The sequence below is a fragment of the Cryptococcus neoformans genome (genome assembly GCF_000091045.1).
Source record: "Cryptococcus neoformans var. neoformans JEC21 chromosome 4 sequence".
Taxonomy (NCBI): Eukaryota; Fungi; Basidiomycota; class Tremellomycetes; order Tremellales; family Cryptococcaceae; genus Cryptococcus; species Cryptococcus deneoformans.
In genome coordinates this window covers 797,351-810,415 of record NC_006686.1, presented here as the reverse complement: position 1 = coordinate 810,415, position 13,065 = coordinate 797,351, and the positions used below count along the sequence as shown (strand labels likewise).

The following is a 13,065-nucleotide window of genomic DNA, read 5'->3' as shown; positions in this document are numbered from 1 at the left end:
ACCGTAGTGCAGTGGTAGTCGACGCTTGCTCGACATTGCGACCGGCACATCACCTCCTTTCCCCTTTCTTATACAGCTCCTTTCCCCGCCCCTGCCCCGTCCATACTCGCCCAGCGCCCCCCGCCACCGCCGCCGCCACTGCCCGCCGCCTGCTCTTCCTCCGCGCCTATCCGCCGGTGAGTCAGCTTCTGTGTCTCTCCCCTGCCGCCTGGCCGAGTCACCGGGCCTCCCCCGTTCGCAGCCAGCCTCCTTTGCCTGCCCGCAGTATCCCAGGCATCCCTCCAAGCGGTCTCCGCGTTTTCTGCCTCGTCGATCGCCGTCTTTACCTGACCCCTCCCTCATCCTTTGTCTTCCCGTCCAGACGGTGAACGAAGGGTCCTGTCCGGCCCTTGCACGTCCACCCAGGCATAAAGGGCTTGGAAGTATCCAGTCTTTCTCAGCCATCTGAACCTTTCATGTGCCCTTCTCCTTGCTGTTTCGTCTCGTTCTATGCCTTGTACTTTTCCCATGTTGGATCGAAGGAGCCGCATCCTTGGTCTCTCAGTCACGTTTGTCCTCCTGCCTTCCGTGCAGGTGTTCCCGTGACTCTGCTGCCCACTGGCATTTCCGAGTATCCCCGCGTAGCTTAGAAGCGAGGGGCGTCCATGCCCAATGGACTGTCCTGGCTGCCTGTCTGAACATCATACTCGCATTCCGCCGGAAAAGAACGGACAAGCTGACATGTCTTTTCTCGAATCTCGGTTTCCTACTCCGCCTTTCCCCTTTCGCATTCCACATATACCCTCTCAACCGCGCGCCGGGCAACAAAGTCTACCTCACATTTCTACCACTAGTCTGCCAGTGGATGCATGCAACGGCCCACAGAGTGCAGTCGTTAGGAAGCACCCTCCTGCGCGTCTCCGGAAATACAGATACACGTCTATATCTAGTCTGCCGACCATCCCAAGCGCATCGTTTCAGAGTTCCTCCATGTCCTATCAATGGAATCACAACGTACGTGAAAACATTTTGCTCCTGCCAGCCACTGAAATGTCGTTTCTAGTACGATACATCGACCTCCCATCGGGACCAAGAGCCAGTTTACCAGGACAATGACAAACAGAACGTAGGCTATGCTCCGATGCAAGGCCAAGGGATGCTTGATCTTATGGGCATCCCTCAGCCAATGTTCTTTCCAGGAATTCAGACAGAATTCAACAACGGGAGAGCCCCAGTCAGTGCAACGGGTGGCTACCAAAATAATATGCCGCCACCTCAATACCAGTTTCGACCTGCCCTTGCCCTTGACACCACTGGCGGATACTTGGCTCCTCAGCCACAACCATCCTCAGCATATTCCGAAATGCCGTCTGGGCTCCGTCCTGATTTGGGATCAAACACGGATAGTGACCTTGTCATGCCAAACAGTTATCCATCTGCTGGCGTCCAATACCCTCCTTATAATAGTGACTTCATGACATCGCTGTCGGTAAACACCGGTATGGTCAACCCTGGCCAAACCGGGCGAGGCATTGAGCAACCCCAGTCAATGTTGGGAACGTATCAATCCACAGTCATGTCCCAATATGGCTACTACCCCATCCCACATCCTGAAATGCAACAGACCCAGCAACCTATTGAACCATCAGTTCAGCTGGGAACGATCTCTCCGTCGGAACTCGGACAGCGCCAACCTTTGAAGCCCACAAAGAGTTTCAGTGACCTGATGATGGGCAGTCGTGCATCATCATCATCGTCCTTAGCCTCTCAAGACGTACCGCCGGATGGATGGAATGGCAATGCTCTCGAGGATTGGACCCGACCCCTAAGTCGCGCATTGCCGTCTTCAGGCACTCCCGTTAGCACGTCTGCAGGTAGCAGACAGTTACCTTCTGCTGCCGACATATCTTCTCTTCCCGATCTTACCAAACGCCCGTCTTTCGCTTCCTCTCCACTTCGGAATCCTTCTTTCTCACCCCTGTCTCCTAACGCGTCAGATACCGACTCCATCATTAAACAATATATCCGGGCTCCTAATCGCTTGGCTTTTGGAGAGCGTAGAATCATCGTGATGAGCCCGAAAGTAGGCCAGAAGAGTTATGGTACAGAGAAACGATTCCTTGTTCCTCATCCGCAGGCCATTCTCATCGGTAGTGGGTGGTGGGCCAAGAGTCCTGACGGGTGTCCCGTCTCTCCTCTTCAACCACCTAGAATCAACATCAGTTTGACAGGGGAACAGGCGGTGAAGGACTCTATCATCAGCTGGACGGACCTGAACGGCAAGAACATGGATGAAAAAGCCAGCACTCAGGGAGTCAAGATTGATGACCAGCCTTTTACTGGAAGTGTAGCAGGGAAAAATCTCCATATCAGCGATAACGACCCAAAGAGGAAAGAGGTCAAAGCATTGGTAACGGTCAAGGCGCCTCTCAATAAACATGCCGGGCCTAATGGATGGGGAAGTGCCAAAGGGACTCTTTCGGATGTGACAAACGACAATGTCTTTGGAATCTTTGAGAGCAAAGACATCAAAATCATTAGTAAGCCAAGCAAAAAACGGTCCACAGCCAAGAGCGGAGAATGTAAGTGGAATCTTTCTGGATCATTGTCTGAGCTGAAATGATTCTAACGTTGCCCGTAGTAACCATTAGTCATGGTACTACCGTTGCTCTTTTCAACCGTATCAAATCGCAAACGACGTCAACTCGTTATCTCTCCGTCGTACCGGATTTCACGCGTACTCTCGGCTCTGATGGCCGGCCAGTCACCGGTGCCAAGGCCCCTCAATATGAAAATGACAAAGGCGCTTTGAGAGGATTTACAGCGGATGCTAGTTTCTGGGAGTCTTTCATCATCTGGCTTGTCGACCCCTCCCTTCCGTCTGGTCCAAGTAATCATCAGGCCCCTAATCCCGATTGGCCTCGCCCCCCAGCAAACATCATCCCTCTCAACACGATCTCTCATTCTATTCGCTATAACTCGACTGTCGTCCTTCAATCACTTCGAACAGGCGTTATCTCTCCGACTCTTGTGGTTCGGAGGATTGAGACTGACTCAGATGCTGTGGGGATGGATGGACATGTCCATGAAGTACCTGCTATGCCACCCGGTGAACTCGCCAGCGACTTGGTCTCACAACTACAAAAAGTCGCATTCGAGATCTACAGTCCCGATACGATGAATCGCCTTCAGCGGGAGAGTAAATATGGGGGATCCTGGTTATCGTGTTACCAAGACGAGGTACGAGAGCATGCCATCAAGGCTGAAAGGAAATGGGCCGTCCTGCAAGCTCCTGCGGGTAGTAAACCGACTTCCAGACCGAACAGCTTACCCAATACACCTCAACAAAGGTTCGGTGTTCTGCCCATGACGCCCCACACCAATAACATGAATCTTCCTTCTACCCCCTCCAGCCCGGTTAGCTCTTCGTCCTCCCTCGACTACTTTAACTATCAGTCTCAAAGATCGTCCGGTCATAACCACTCTTTGATGTCCCCAGGTAGCGTTGAGACCGCCCTTCCATCAACGGATGGCGGGCCTATCAGACGACAAAGAACATCATCCATGGGTAAAGGGCCTTTGTCAAGACCATTACATAGGAAAAGGTTGTCTACAGATTCAACAGGATCCAACTCTTACGAATACATGCCGAGCCTTTCATCGGCCATGTCCAGTGCAGAACAGCCAATACAACCTCAAAGGATGTTTTGGACGATGGATGTCGGTGACAGCTGTGTTTGGTAGGTTCCGATGTTCCTATAGCTTTGCCCCCACGCGCCGAGCTGAATTGACACATCACATATAGGAGTATAATCAGCGTTGAACAAGCATCATACACGTTCTTCACGCCCCCCATTACAAGCTTTGAGGAATTCGAACCTGTGGCACCTTTCCCTGTGGCTAATCGTCTTTTGCCTGCAAACCTCAGCGCTGAAGTGCCTTCCAAGTACGCGCATCATTACACGACGACAACTAACATGCCCCTTGTCACTTTGTAATTCCAATTTAATTGTATCATTCACTCAAGATCAAGAGCTAACCAAAAGGCGATATTTCAGATATGGGAAACATTTTGTCAAGAATGTGGATGGGCGTGCGAAACATGTAATGTACTATGGAGACGAACCGGCGCGGCATAATGAAGTCAGATGGTAAGTCTGCGGTTATTTGTCTGCCCAAGTTATGATGTTAAGAGTGTCCCCCCCCCCTCGCAGTGGTGAAGTTATGGTGGCGTCTGAACCTGAACCGTCAATTAAATCAGACAGGAAAAGGCCTATATTTCTTGTTCGAGAGGATGGGAAAGTTATCATTCCGACTTCGCTTCATTACCCCGTATAGATAAGCTCCTTGTGTAATTTCAGTTCCGGTCTTGTATCAGTGACGATTTCAGTCATTTATTATCTCTTTTTGCTAGATTTTTTTTTTTACGGTGTCTGGGTTGGAGTCAATTTGCATGGGTTCAAATTCCATACATCTCTGATATGAGGAATGTATGTAATTCGCGAATGGTGAAATAGAGTCTTTTACTGAAAGTTTGAAGTGCGGAATCTCGCAAGAACTTGCTATAGAATCTCAAAAATCTTACCACAAATAAGAGATGGCTTTGGGCACAGTCATTCCTTTAGACTCCTCCAGATTGGAGTGATATACCTCATAGATCAATCCACCCAGTTGACTTTCCAAGACAAATAATCATATATGATTGCATCTAAATACGAATTATCTGACCCTTAATCAAGACCATTTATTGCTCTGAGTCTTCTGCCTCATCATCCACCACCTCCTTAATCGTCTTGCGATCATGATGCTGACTACGATCCCTGCCATCCCACCTAGCGCATTTACAAAAGAAAGTGTAGAGTAAGCACCATCCAATGACCGATTGATGAGGTTCTGCTGAGAAGTTGCTCCGAGGAGTAAATTCTGAGAACTAACAAAAATTGTTTCAATGATTGGTTTGTTTTCGTCCTGATAAGCTTGTCAGAGGTCGATCCCATGTTTACAGGCTGACTCTTCTTACTGCGCTTTTTTTGAGTCTCCCCGATAAACCTTCAAAATCACTCTTCAAGCCATCTAAAGCTTTTTTCAACCGTCTTCCGCCCTTTTCAAGTTCCTCTACCTTGACATTCAACATATCCACATCTTTATTCCCACTCTCCTTTTCTTTTCTTCTCGCTTCTTGCCTAGCCCTTTGATCTGCTTCGGCGCGTTCATGTTCGTGTACGAATGGTAGCGCATCGTCGACAATAGGATTCGTAAGGTGCTCAACTTTCTGAGTTATCGCATCCATAGAATTAAGCAATGACATTTGATAGCTGACCAGGGCTTCTGCTATGCGAGAGTCCTAAAGACGAAAGTCAGCAGTGATGATTATGGAACCAGTACAATGATCTTACAAATGCCGTGTTGGCAGTAGGGTTCTCTGCTTCCCTGGCCGCGATGGCCTCTGGAGAATCCCTGAATCTCCATGGTTTATACGGCGGCTCCTGATCGGGGTTCAAACAGATGACTAAAGCCTCTAGTTGAGCTTGGAATGCCGCACGCAAACACGTTGGACTTACTGTGCTGAACTTCACCATTAATAAAGTCGTCTTGGAATGTCCCCTTTGCACTTCCACGGTTAATCAGAAATGCGGTAGGTTTTCCGTTCTCTGGAGCCTTGGGACACCTGCTTCCTGGTACGCCACTGAATTTGGCGACTCCTTGCTCTCCGTCCCAGATCACTTTATTCCTCAGTACCTCAAAGTTCTTAGCCGAGGCTACTACTATCCCGTATCCCCAATAACCGCCGGAGAATTCGTTATCAGTGACACTTGCTGAATGTACAACGCTCTCTGTGTCATCTGACCAGGAAGCGGGGCCAATGACGATACCGACTTTGAAGTATCTGCCCAGGGCATACAGATGATTGTTGTGTACCTTTACATTAGTGTAGTCTCCATCCCACGGCTCATAATCAACAAGGTTGATGCCGCCGAGGATGACACGGGTGCGAGCATATATGTGATTGTTTCTGACTGTGGAACCGGCGGAGCCAAATAGGACGATAGCGCCATCGGTCGCGTCGTATACGACCTAGTCATAGCCTCAGCTTTTTGTGAAAAACAGCAATGCAACATGTTACGACAAACTTACGTTGCGTTCAACGATAGAATCCTTACAAGCAAGACTGATACCGTCTGCACGAGGGTTACCCCATGGCGGCCTAATTTCGTCCATACCATCATACTCGTCATCCCATTCTTCACCACAAGGCCCCTGTGGAACATAAGTGAATGAAGTGTGTATGGGAAGATACAATGCTTACGATCTCATTGTCCATAATGTGGCCAAATCTACATTGTCTTGTATCACCCTCTCTGAAATGGAGCGCACTCCATCCTCTAGGTAAGAAGAATCAGTGCTGAACGACCTCATGACTGAATGCTTTCACAGACCTTGGTTCGTAAAGTTTACAATCTCTCACTGTTTGACTCTCTGAATTACCTATTTCTATCAAAGCATCCCCTTTGGGTATTCTCAACAATTGTGGCCTATTGCCATCTATTACCAAGGAACGGATCATTGCATGCGAACATTGCTTGCAATCCGCTCTGATTCGCATATTAGCCTTCAACTCTATATGAAGAGAGGTAACATACTTAATGGCGCATGCCAAATCTTCTCCATCCACCACGAGCATGGCCCTGTTACGGTCTTTGGGATTACCCAAAGTCGTGAGAGTCTGGCTAGGAGCCGTGAAAATAATGGAAGAATTAAGCCTGTGCACAGACCCTGGGCATAATGTGACCGTGGTGCCTTCACCTCCTATGGAACATAATAATACGATTAAAAAGGGCTCTTGTTAGCTAGAAGTTGTAAATAGACACCAAGAGCCTCGAGAGACGCACCGAGGGCCAAGGCATCGTTTATGCTATCCTGATTGCCAGAGACGAGGCATTTTGGTGTCGTTGCAGCTACCGCCGATGCTACATAAAGGAGGAGGGGGATGAGGGGAATGAGCATGGTGGTAAATGGGCACAGAGCCGGAGCTGCTTCGGCTGAAGATACTTATGATATCGCAATTGATATTTATTCTTCCCCGTCGCTTCACGGTCGGTCTACGGTAAACACGCGACGAACTTCCGTCGGAATCTAAGGCGGACAGGCCCGACTTACACAAAAATTATTATTATTATCGCGGTCGTAACATCGACACCAAACGAACGACGGTATTACACAAGAAATCGTGTAGCCGTTATATCTTCTGCATTTATCACACTGTGGCCTACAATAATCATTATACAATAGCAACGATGCCAGGTGAGCAATTGAGTGCCTCTTTCATGGACCCTTTTCTTACTTGCACCATATAGCCCAACAAGCAACATCCACTTCGGCTTTGCCTTCTACATCCCATACTGCTCAGCCCGTACAGCCTTCTAAACTCGCCAAAAACCCCCGGTTGCCAGCTACCATGGTCACTCCTTCCGGATCCATTCAGGCATCACAAAAGAACAAATCTCATAAGGGACAAATATCCAAGAAGAAGAGGGCCAAGCTGGAGAAGGGCAAGGAAAAGGCAGCTGAGTTAAGTGGCAAGCTAGAAGTCAAAGTTCGGGAAAGAGAGGATAGAAAGGTGAGCTTTGTGTCTAATAATGGGGGTGAAAGCGTTAACATTGCTCATAGGCGAAGAGACAAAGAGCGAAGAAGGCTTGGGAGTAGATTTTCAAAGGTCTTGATGATACGGCGACGACCGTGAACATCGATTATTACCGCTGCGGCACTGCCTTTTTATAAGCCGCCAAAATGTACTTGTATAACACGACAGTATCTGAAGATGAGACGAATGTTTTGTACTTTGCAACGTGTATAATGACCAACTCAGAACGTCTTCTTCGTGATTTTATGCAATTTGCATTTTAGACGGATTGCAGTCGGAAGCAATGATCTTGATAGTAAGCCCGCCTGGATTCTTCGAGAGATATACCACTTCGAACAAATTGAATCAAACCCGAACATAAGACGCATGGCTCAAAGCAATCTCATCTCAAAAGGTACAAAACCCCATCATCATCCTCCATCTAAGCACGGCCCGCACCAGGGATGAATCGAGTCTTCCTCTCTCGGGGAGCGTTGGCAGAGACGTTGATGACGTTGACGGAAAGGTCGTCCATACCCAAAGACTTGAGGAGGTCCTTGGTCTCGGCGTCGACCTCGAGAGGAGACTCCTCGGAAGAAGCAAGGGCAGAGACCTCGGGGACGTACCTGAGGGCATATCAGCAAATGAACTTTACGACAGGTGAGATAATACATACTGGTCCTTTCGCTCCCTCTCTTCCTCCTGCAACCTGAAAGAGATACCTCGGACAGGACCCTTCTGGATTCGCTTCATCAAGTGGGTGGTGACTGTTTTCCGGTCAATATCTGCAAGACCGTTTTCATAGTCGGATAGACTCACAACCAGCGATCTTGTTCCTCAACCTCTTAGAGGGAACAGTGGCGACCTCATCAAGGATTCGCTTGTTGGAGCTGCAGAATTGGTCAGTCACATGTGCTTTATCCTCTCGGATTTCGCAGCTGGCAAACTCCTCCAGATCATTCACAGAAAGCAGACGGAAACAAAATGAGTCCTGCTGGGGTGTAGCGATAGCCTGCACGGCCCATGCTTCCTTCCTTCTCTGCATCGTTCCTGCACCTCCGCATGTGTCCATTGTGCCCTCTCTCCAAAATTTCTCCCGTCTCTCTCTAATATCCCACACATGCACTCTCATCCTGATCCTAGTAATTTCCAAAGGCGGTATACTCACTGGAAGTCGAGAGTGAGACGGGGGTAGAATCGCTCGATGAGGATTCGAGAAGATCGCTTGACGGTCTTTGTCCTGACTCGACCCTATTGATGCGGCACCGATTGCAAGTTGAGGAAAAAAGAAGTGCGAGGTGAAGATGAACGGATTGGGGAAAGAATTGTGAGCTGTATGTCTTGGGCTATGGTGTATGCGTACTCACCATGATGAATGATTCCTGTGAAAAGGTTAGTGATGGAGATTGAGAATTCACCAAGAATCTCTCTCACTCGCAACGAGCGAGAACCCCGCGTCCGCCTCCCAGTCGGCGAATGCCCCGGTATTTCCGGCATTATTGAGTGTGGCAATCGGCTTTTGATGGTTTGCTGTCTGTCGGCGATAGGTCATGCAATTTAACACCGACGCATGCGGTGTTTATCGGACAACCCCGAAGAAGGTAGCCACGTGACTCCAGCCTCGCCTCCACCACAATGGACATGATGGATGGCTGACGGAAAGCAGGGGGCCCTTGATGGCCAAAGACCTGTTGTTTTATCCCTGATTGCCCACTGCCACGACATCCCATGAAGGCCTCTATCCCACCCCCCCCAAAGGATGCAGTAAAGTGAGTGTGCAACTCCTCTCCCGAAGTCCCCCATGTGGCTCATTCCGCCCACCCTAGCTTCTGCGATTTTGTCACCCATGCCCCCACCCCGTTCCATGCTGTAGCCCATCTCACAACCCGCCTATTCACCTCGGGCTTTGTCCCCATCTCGGAAAGATCTCCCACATCTTCCCTTGAACCAGGTGGAAAATACTACTACACTCGTAACCAGTCATCTCTTGTGGCGTTCACCCTTCCCGCAAAGCCCCTGCCAGAGACGGCCATTTCTTTTGCCGTTGGCCATCTCGACTCCCCTTGTCTCAAGGTAAGACCGGTGAGCAAAAAGACAAAATCAAATTACCTCCAGGTTGGCGTCGAACTATATGGTGGTGGCATCTGGCATTCATGGTTCGACCGCGATCTTTCCCTTGCCGGTCGAGTGATCGTTGCCAATCGTGAAGCTCATCATTCTGAAGATCCCAAATTCGTTTCAAAGCTTGTCAAGATTGATCGTCCAATCTTGAGGATACCTACCCTTGCTATCCACCTTGATAGGACAGCAAATGACAATTTCAAATTCAACAAAGAGACAGAATTCCAGCCAATCTTGGGTTTGGTCGAGGATGCGTTGAATGCGACCGATGCTGGGCTGGGTATGAAGAGATCGCACTCCGGATCACTTCATCAACCTCTCGCCAAAAAGGATTCCCATGAGACTGAGAAATCGGACGACTTGTTCAATGTGGCGAACATGGAGGACAAGCACCATCCCAAGCTCTTGGCCGTACTGGCCGACGAGCTTGGATGTGATATTGCTGACATCCAAGATTTTGAGCTGTATGTTTATTTTCTGTTCTCCTACAGTACGGCACACCACTAACTGCTGTTAAGCTCCCTATTTGACACACAGCCATCCACTATTGGTGGCCTTTCAAACGAGTTCGTCTATAGCCCTCGCATCGATAATCTCATGACGTCGTACGTATCAATCTGCAGTGCATTGATTTTCTGTCTGACTAGTCTTGGAGTTTCTGCACTATCGAGGCTCTTTGTGAAGCGGTTAAAACGTCTAACGCTGAAGACGAATCTAACATTCGATGTGTCATTTTATTCGATAATGAGGAGGTTGGCTCTGTCTCCCACCATGGCGCCGAATCCAATTTGCTTCCCGCGTTTGTAGAACGCATAGTGCAGCTGAAGGACTACAAGGACGTGGGCTATTACGCTATGCTCGCAAACAGCTTTTTGATCTCGGCTGACATGGGCCATGCTGTAAGTTTCCTCATTTCCAGTTTGGGTTTTTTTAATCTAATGCGCTCGGCAGATGCATCCCAATTACGAATCACGCTACGAACCCAATCTTGCTCCCAAAATCAACGGTGGTATCGTTATCAAGACCAACGCCAACCAGCGTTACACTTCCAACGCTCAAACCACATTCTTGTTGAGAAGAGTGGCGAAGAAGGCGGGGGTTCCTGTCCAAGAATTCGAGATCCGCAATGATTCCGTACGTACATGCGTTACACCAGGGGTTCGAAGGCGGTGCTGATTCAACGGTGATTTAGACATGCGGTTCAACCGTTGGTCCACACCTCTCTACACACGTCCGCACGGTTGACATTGGTCTCGCCCAACTGTCCATGCACTCCATTAGGGAGACAGCGGGTAGCCACGATGTCAGGCATTATATCAACTTCTTCAAGATTTTTTTCCAAGGTTTCGGAGAGATTGACAGGGAATTGAGAATTGATTGGCACTGAGTAAGCAATGAGTATTGTAGATGAACTACTGTAGGCATATAGGCAATGGTATGGGATGTTGAAATGCAGATACGGTACATACAGAATCCAAGAGCCCTCTATAAGACGCAAAAAACCCAGACCTACTCCTCCTTCGCCTTCTTTTTCTCCTTCTTCTCCTTCTTGGCAGCTTTCCTTGCCGCCCTCTCCTCAGCAGTTTCCTCTCGCTCCGCACCATCCTCAGTCTTCACCTTCTTCTTTTTCTTCTTCTCCTCAGCCTTTGGTGATCCAACTTCCTCTTCCTCGCGCTTGCGCTTTTTCTCGTCCGCCTCAACCTTGACCTCGACCGGCTCCATCTTCACATCTTCTGCAGTGGGAGGTTGGGTGGGCAAGAGATCGTTGGATCCAGAAGCAGGCACAGCATCAGGGTCATTGTAGTCAATATAACCCGAGGACCATTGTTGAGGGGTAACACCTTCGATAGGCTTGCCATACTTGTCCAACTCTCCCTTCTTGATCATCTTCTTCTTTTCTTGAGCCTTGGGACCAAGTCCCCACTTCCTAGGGTAAAGATCCCTGTTCATGATGCATCTCTTCACCTTGGCTACCACACCATGATCGCAAGAGGCAAGGTCGACAGTGGACATTTGGGCGATACCAATGGCGATAGCCTCACCCTTTGTGGTCATGAGAACAACCTCTTCATTGACTTCAATGTCTGCTTCGTATCGCAAAAGACCTGGAATCATGAGCTTGGCACCATAGCAAATGGCGTTGACGGCGGAATCTTTAACGACGATACGCTTGTAATTGACGAGAAGAGACTCAAGAGGGCGAATCACTCGACGAAGGTAGGATTCTAAATCCTCGTATGAGCACATACAAAATAAGGATAAAAAAAGGACTCACCGTCACGAGTGTTATCGTACAACCACTGGGCATCCAATACATCGTGCATAGACACGATGTCATCATTCTCGCCAGTGATACCACTCCTTACACGTCTGAGTTCTTGCATGTGGGCACCGACACCCAAGAGCAATCCCAAGTGGACACACAGAGTCCTAATATAAGTACCAGCCTCACAAGACACCCAAAATACACCAAGGTTTCTTTCATTGTCGTATTCAATCAACTTGGACTCGTAGATTGTTCGAACACGAAGCTGACGCTTGACGGCGGAGATGAGGGGCGGTCGTTGGAAAAGGGCGCCAGTGAGGGTCTCCAAAGCTCGAGGCAAAGCCTTTTCGTCCTGCAACTTGTCGTGGAATCGAACCACACACACGTATTCCTTTCCTGCACCTTGCTGGGACTTGACCAGTCGAGTAGCTCTGTCGATACAGACAATCAAACAACCAGTGACCTTGGGATCAAGGGTACCTGAGTGGCCGGTCTTCTCGACTCGCAGAATTCGCTTCAACCAAGCAACAACTTCGTGAGAAGACGGGTTGGAAGGCTTGTCGAGGTTAATGACACCAGACTTGACATAAGTTTGGAGGTCGCGTTTGAGAGGTGAGATACCCTAGTTGAATGATGTTTAGTTAGGCCTTGAATAAAAAGCGAAAATATGCTCACGGAGGGGATTGGAGTAAAATGAGAAGATCGAACAAGCAACTTATCGTAGTTCTTAAGCAAAAGAGGCCATTGAGAAGTGTCTGCCAAACATTAGCCCCACTCTCTGAAAAGGAGGGGAGATGCGTACCGAGCTTGGGGGTGACGGACTCGCTCTTGATGGAGAAGTCGGAATCTTGCTGGATCTTGCTGACCTGGCTGTCAGTGAGGGTGGATGAGCTGGCAACAGCCATTTTTATTGTTATTTTGAGGTATATGGAAGTGCCCGTGAGACCCAGTTATTCGCACGGCAAAGCTGCCAGGCGAGATTTTAACATTTCACCATCCTTTACCACGGTGTTTCGGTATTTCAATGCTGTGGCGTATTTGCTTGTCTATCATTCCCTTGCATTTTCTTTTACGTAAT

At 48.9% G+C, this 13,065-nt stretch overlaps 6 protein-coding genes across 6 annotated transcripts; 3 read left to right on the top strand and 3 right to left on the bottom strand.

Moving 5' to 3' along the window:
- The first annotated feature begins 55 nt into the window (after nucleotides 1–55).
- CND02990 (conserved hypothetical protein) lies at nucleotides 56–4,489 on the top strand. Its single transcript, XM_570520.1, has 7 exons — nucleotides 56–176; nucleotides 810–993; nucleotides 1,043–2,561; nucleotides 2,621–3,719; nucleotides 3,785–3,973; nucleotides 4,038–4,130; nucleotides 4,194–4,489. Exons 2-7 carry the CDS (start codon nucleotides 970–972, stop codon nucleotides 4,315–4,317), a joined length of 3,048 nt encoding a protein of 1,015 aa, XP_570520.1. The 5' UTR covers nucleotides 56–176; nucleotides 810–969; the 3' UTR covers nucleotides 4,318–4,489.
- A 189-nt stretch (nucleotides 4,490–4,678) lies between these two features.
- Nucleotides 4,679–7,020, bottom strand: CND02980 (hypothetical protein). The gene is made up of 9 exons (XM_570504.2): nucleotides 6,870–7,020; nucleotides 6,621–6,786; nucleotides 6,417–6,572; nucleotides 6,287–6,362; nucleotides 6,115–6,237; nucleotides 5,541–6,054; nucleotides 5,376–5,488; nucleotides 5,000–5,323; nucleotides 4,679–4,947 (listed from the first exon to the last, which is right to left on the bottom strand). The coding sequence occupies exons 1-9, from the start codon at nucleotides 6,982–6,984 to the stop codon at nucleotides 4,714–4,716; spliced, it is 1,821 nt and encodes a 606-aa protein (XP_570504.1). The 5' UTR covers nucleotides 6,985–7,020; the 3' UTR covers nucleotides 4,679–4,713.
- A 159-nt stretch (nucleotides 7,021–7,179) lies between these two features.
- Nucleotides 7,180–7,889, top strand: CND02970 (hypothetical protein). Its single transcript, XM_570666.2, has 3 exons — nucleotides 7,180–7,281; nucleotides 7,335–7,597; nucleotides 7,648–7,889. Exons 1-3 carry the CDS (start codon nucleotides 7,275–7,277, stop codon nucleotides 7,681–7,683), a joined length of 306 nt encoding a protein of 101 aa, XP_570666.1. The 5' UTR covers nucleotides 7,180–7,274; the 3' UTR covers nucleotides 7,684–7,889.
- On the bottom strand, nucleotides 7,859–8,985 carry CND02960 (conserved hypothetical protein). Its single transcript, XM_570503.1, has 5 exons — nucleotides 8,968–8,985; nucleotides 8,769–8,851; nucleotides 8,420–8,490; nucleotides 8,277–8,367; nucleotides 7,859–8,226 (listed from the first exon to the last, which is right to left on the bottom strand). The coding sequence occupies exons 1-5, from the start codon at nucleotides 8,968–8,970 to the stop codon at nucleotides 8,043–8,045; spliced, it is 432 nt and encodes a 143-aa protein (XP_570503.1). The 5' UTR covers nucleotides 8,971–8,985; the 3' UTR covers nucleotides 7,859–8,042.
- A 297-nt stretch (nucleotides 8,986–9,282) lies between these two features.
- CND02950 (aminopeptidase, putative) lies at nucleotides 9,283–11,180 on the top strand. The gene is made up of 6 exons (XM_570460.2): nucleotides 9,283–9,369; nucleotides 9,427–10,185; nucleotides 10,240–10,326; nucleotides 10,377–10,620; nucleotides 10,673–10,855; nucleotides 10,914–11,180. Exons 1-6 carry the CDS (start codon nucleotides 9,329–9,331, stop codon nucleotides 11,106–11,108), a joined length of 1,509 nt encoding a protein of 502 aa, XP_570460.1. The 5' UTR covers nucleotides 9,283–9,328; the 3' UTR covers nucleotides 11,109–11,180.
- Nucleotides 10,655–12,937, bottom strand: CND02940 (centromere/microtubule binding protein cbf5, putative). Its single transcript, XM_024657016.1, has 5 exons — nucleotides 12,790–12,937; nucleotides 12,663–12,742; nucleotides 11,997–12,609; nucleotides 11,191–11,946; nucleotides 10,655–11,104 (listed from the first exon to the last, which is right to left on the bottom strand). Exons 1-4 carry the CDS (start codon nucleotides 12,890–12,892, stop codon nucleotides 11,231–11,233), a joined length of 1,512 nt encoding a protein of 503 aa, XP_024512653.1. The 5' UTR covers nucleotides 12,893–12,937; the 3' UTR covers nucleotides 10,655–11,104; nucleotides 11,191–11,230.
- Nucleotides 12,938–13,065: the final 128 nt, after the last annotated feature.

Bases quoted from the DNA above. Each gene is read 5' to 3' on its own strand.
- CND02990 (XM_570520.1), top strand. From the start codon at position 970: ATGTCCTATCAATGGAATCACAAC. The intron at 3,720-3,784 runs GTAGGTTCCGAT...CATCACATATAG, and splicing joins GTCGGTGACAGCTGTGTTTG to GAGTATAATCAGCGTTGAAC. The intron at 4,131-4,193 runs GTAAGTCTGCGG...CCCCCCTCGCAG, and splicing joins CGGCATAATGAAGTCAGATG to TGGTGAAGTTATGGTGGCGT.
- CND02980 (XM_570504.2), bottom strand. From the start codon at position 6,984: ATGCTCATTCCCCTCATCCCCCTCCTCCTTTATGTAGCATCGGCGGTA. The intron at 6,238-6,286 runs GTAAGCATTGTA...TATGTTCCACAG, and splicing joins ACATTATGGACAATGAGATC to GGGCCTTGTGGTGAAGAATG. The intron at 5,324-5,375 runs GTAAGATCATTG...TTTCGTCTTTAG, and splicing joins CTACTGCCAACACGGCATTT to GACTCTCGCATAGCAGAAGC.
- CND02970 (XM_570666.2), top strand. The intron at 7,598-7,647 runs GTGAGCTTTGTG...CATTGCTCATAG, and splicing joins GGGAAAGAGAGGATAGAAAG to GCGAAGAGACAAAGAGCGAA.
- CND02960 (XM_570503.1), bottom strand. The intron at 8,491-8,768 runs GTGAGTATACCG...CCAATTCTGCAG, and splicing joins CGTCTCACTCTCGACTTCCA to CTCCAACAAGCGAATCCTTG. The intron at 8,227-8,276 runs GTATGTATTATC...ATATGCCCTCAG, and splicing joins GAGAGGGAGCGAAAGGACCA to GTACGTCCCCGAGGTCTCTG.
- CND02950 (XM_570460.2), top strand. From the start codon at position 9,329: ATGAAGGCCTCTATCCCACCCCCCCCAAAGGATGCAGTAAA. The intron at 10,327-10,376 runs GTACGTATCAAT...CTAGTCTTGGAG, and splicing joins ATCGATAATCTCATGACGTC to TTTCTGCACTATCGAGGCTC. The intron at 10,621-10,672 runs GTAAGTTTCCTC...TGCGCTCGGCAG, and splicing joins CGGCTGACATGGGCCATGCT to ATGCATCCCAATTACGAATC.
- CND02940 (XM_024657016.1), bottom strand. From the start codon at position 12,892: ATGGCTGTTGCCAGCTCATCCACCCTCACTGACAGCCAGGTCAGCAAG. The intron at 12,743-12,789 runs GTACGCATCTCC...AATGTTTGGCAG, and splicing joins GTCCGTCACCCCCAAGCTCG to ACACTTCTCAATGGCCTCTT. The intron at 12,610-12,662 runs GTGAGCATATTT...TCATTCAACTAG, and splicing joins ATTTTACTCCAATCCCCTCC to GGTATCTCACCTCTCAAACG.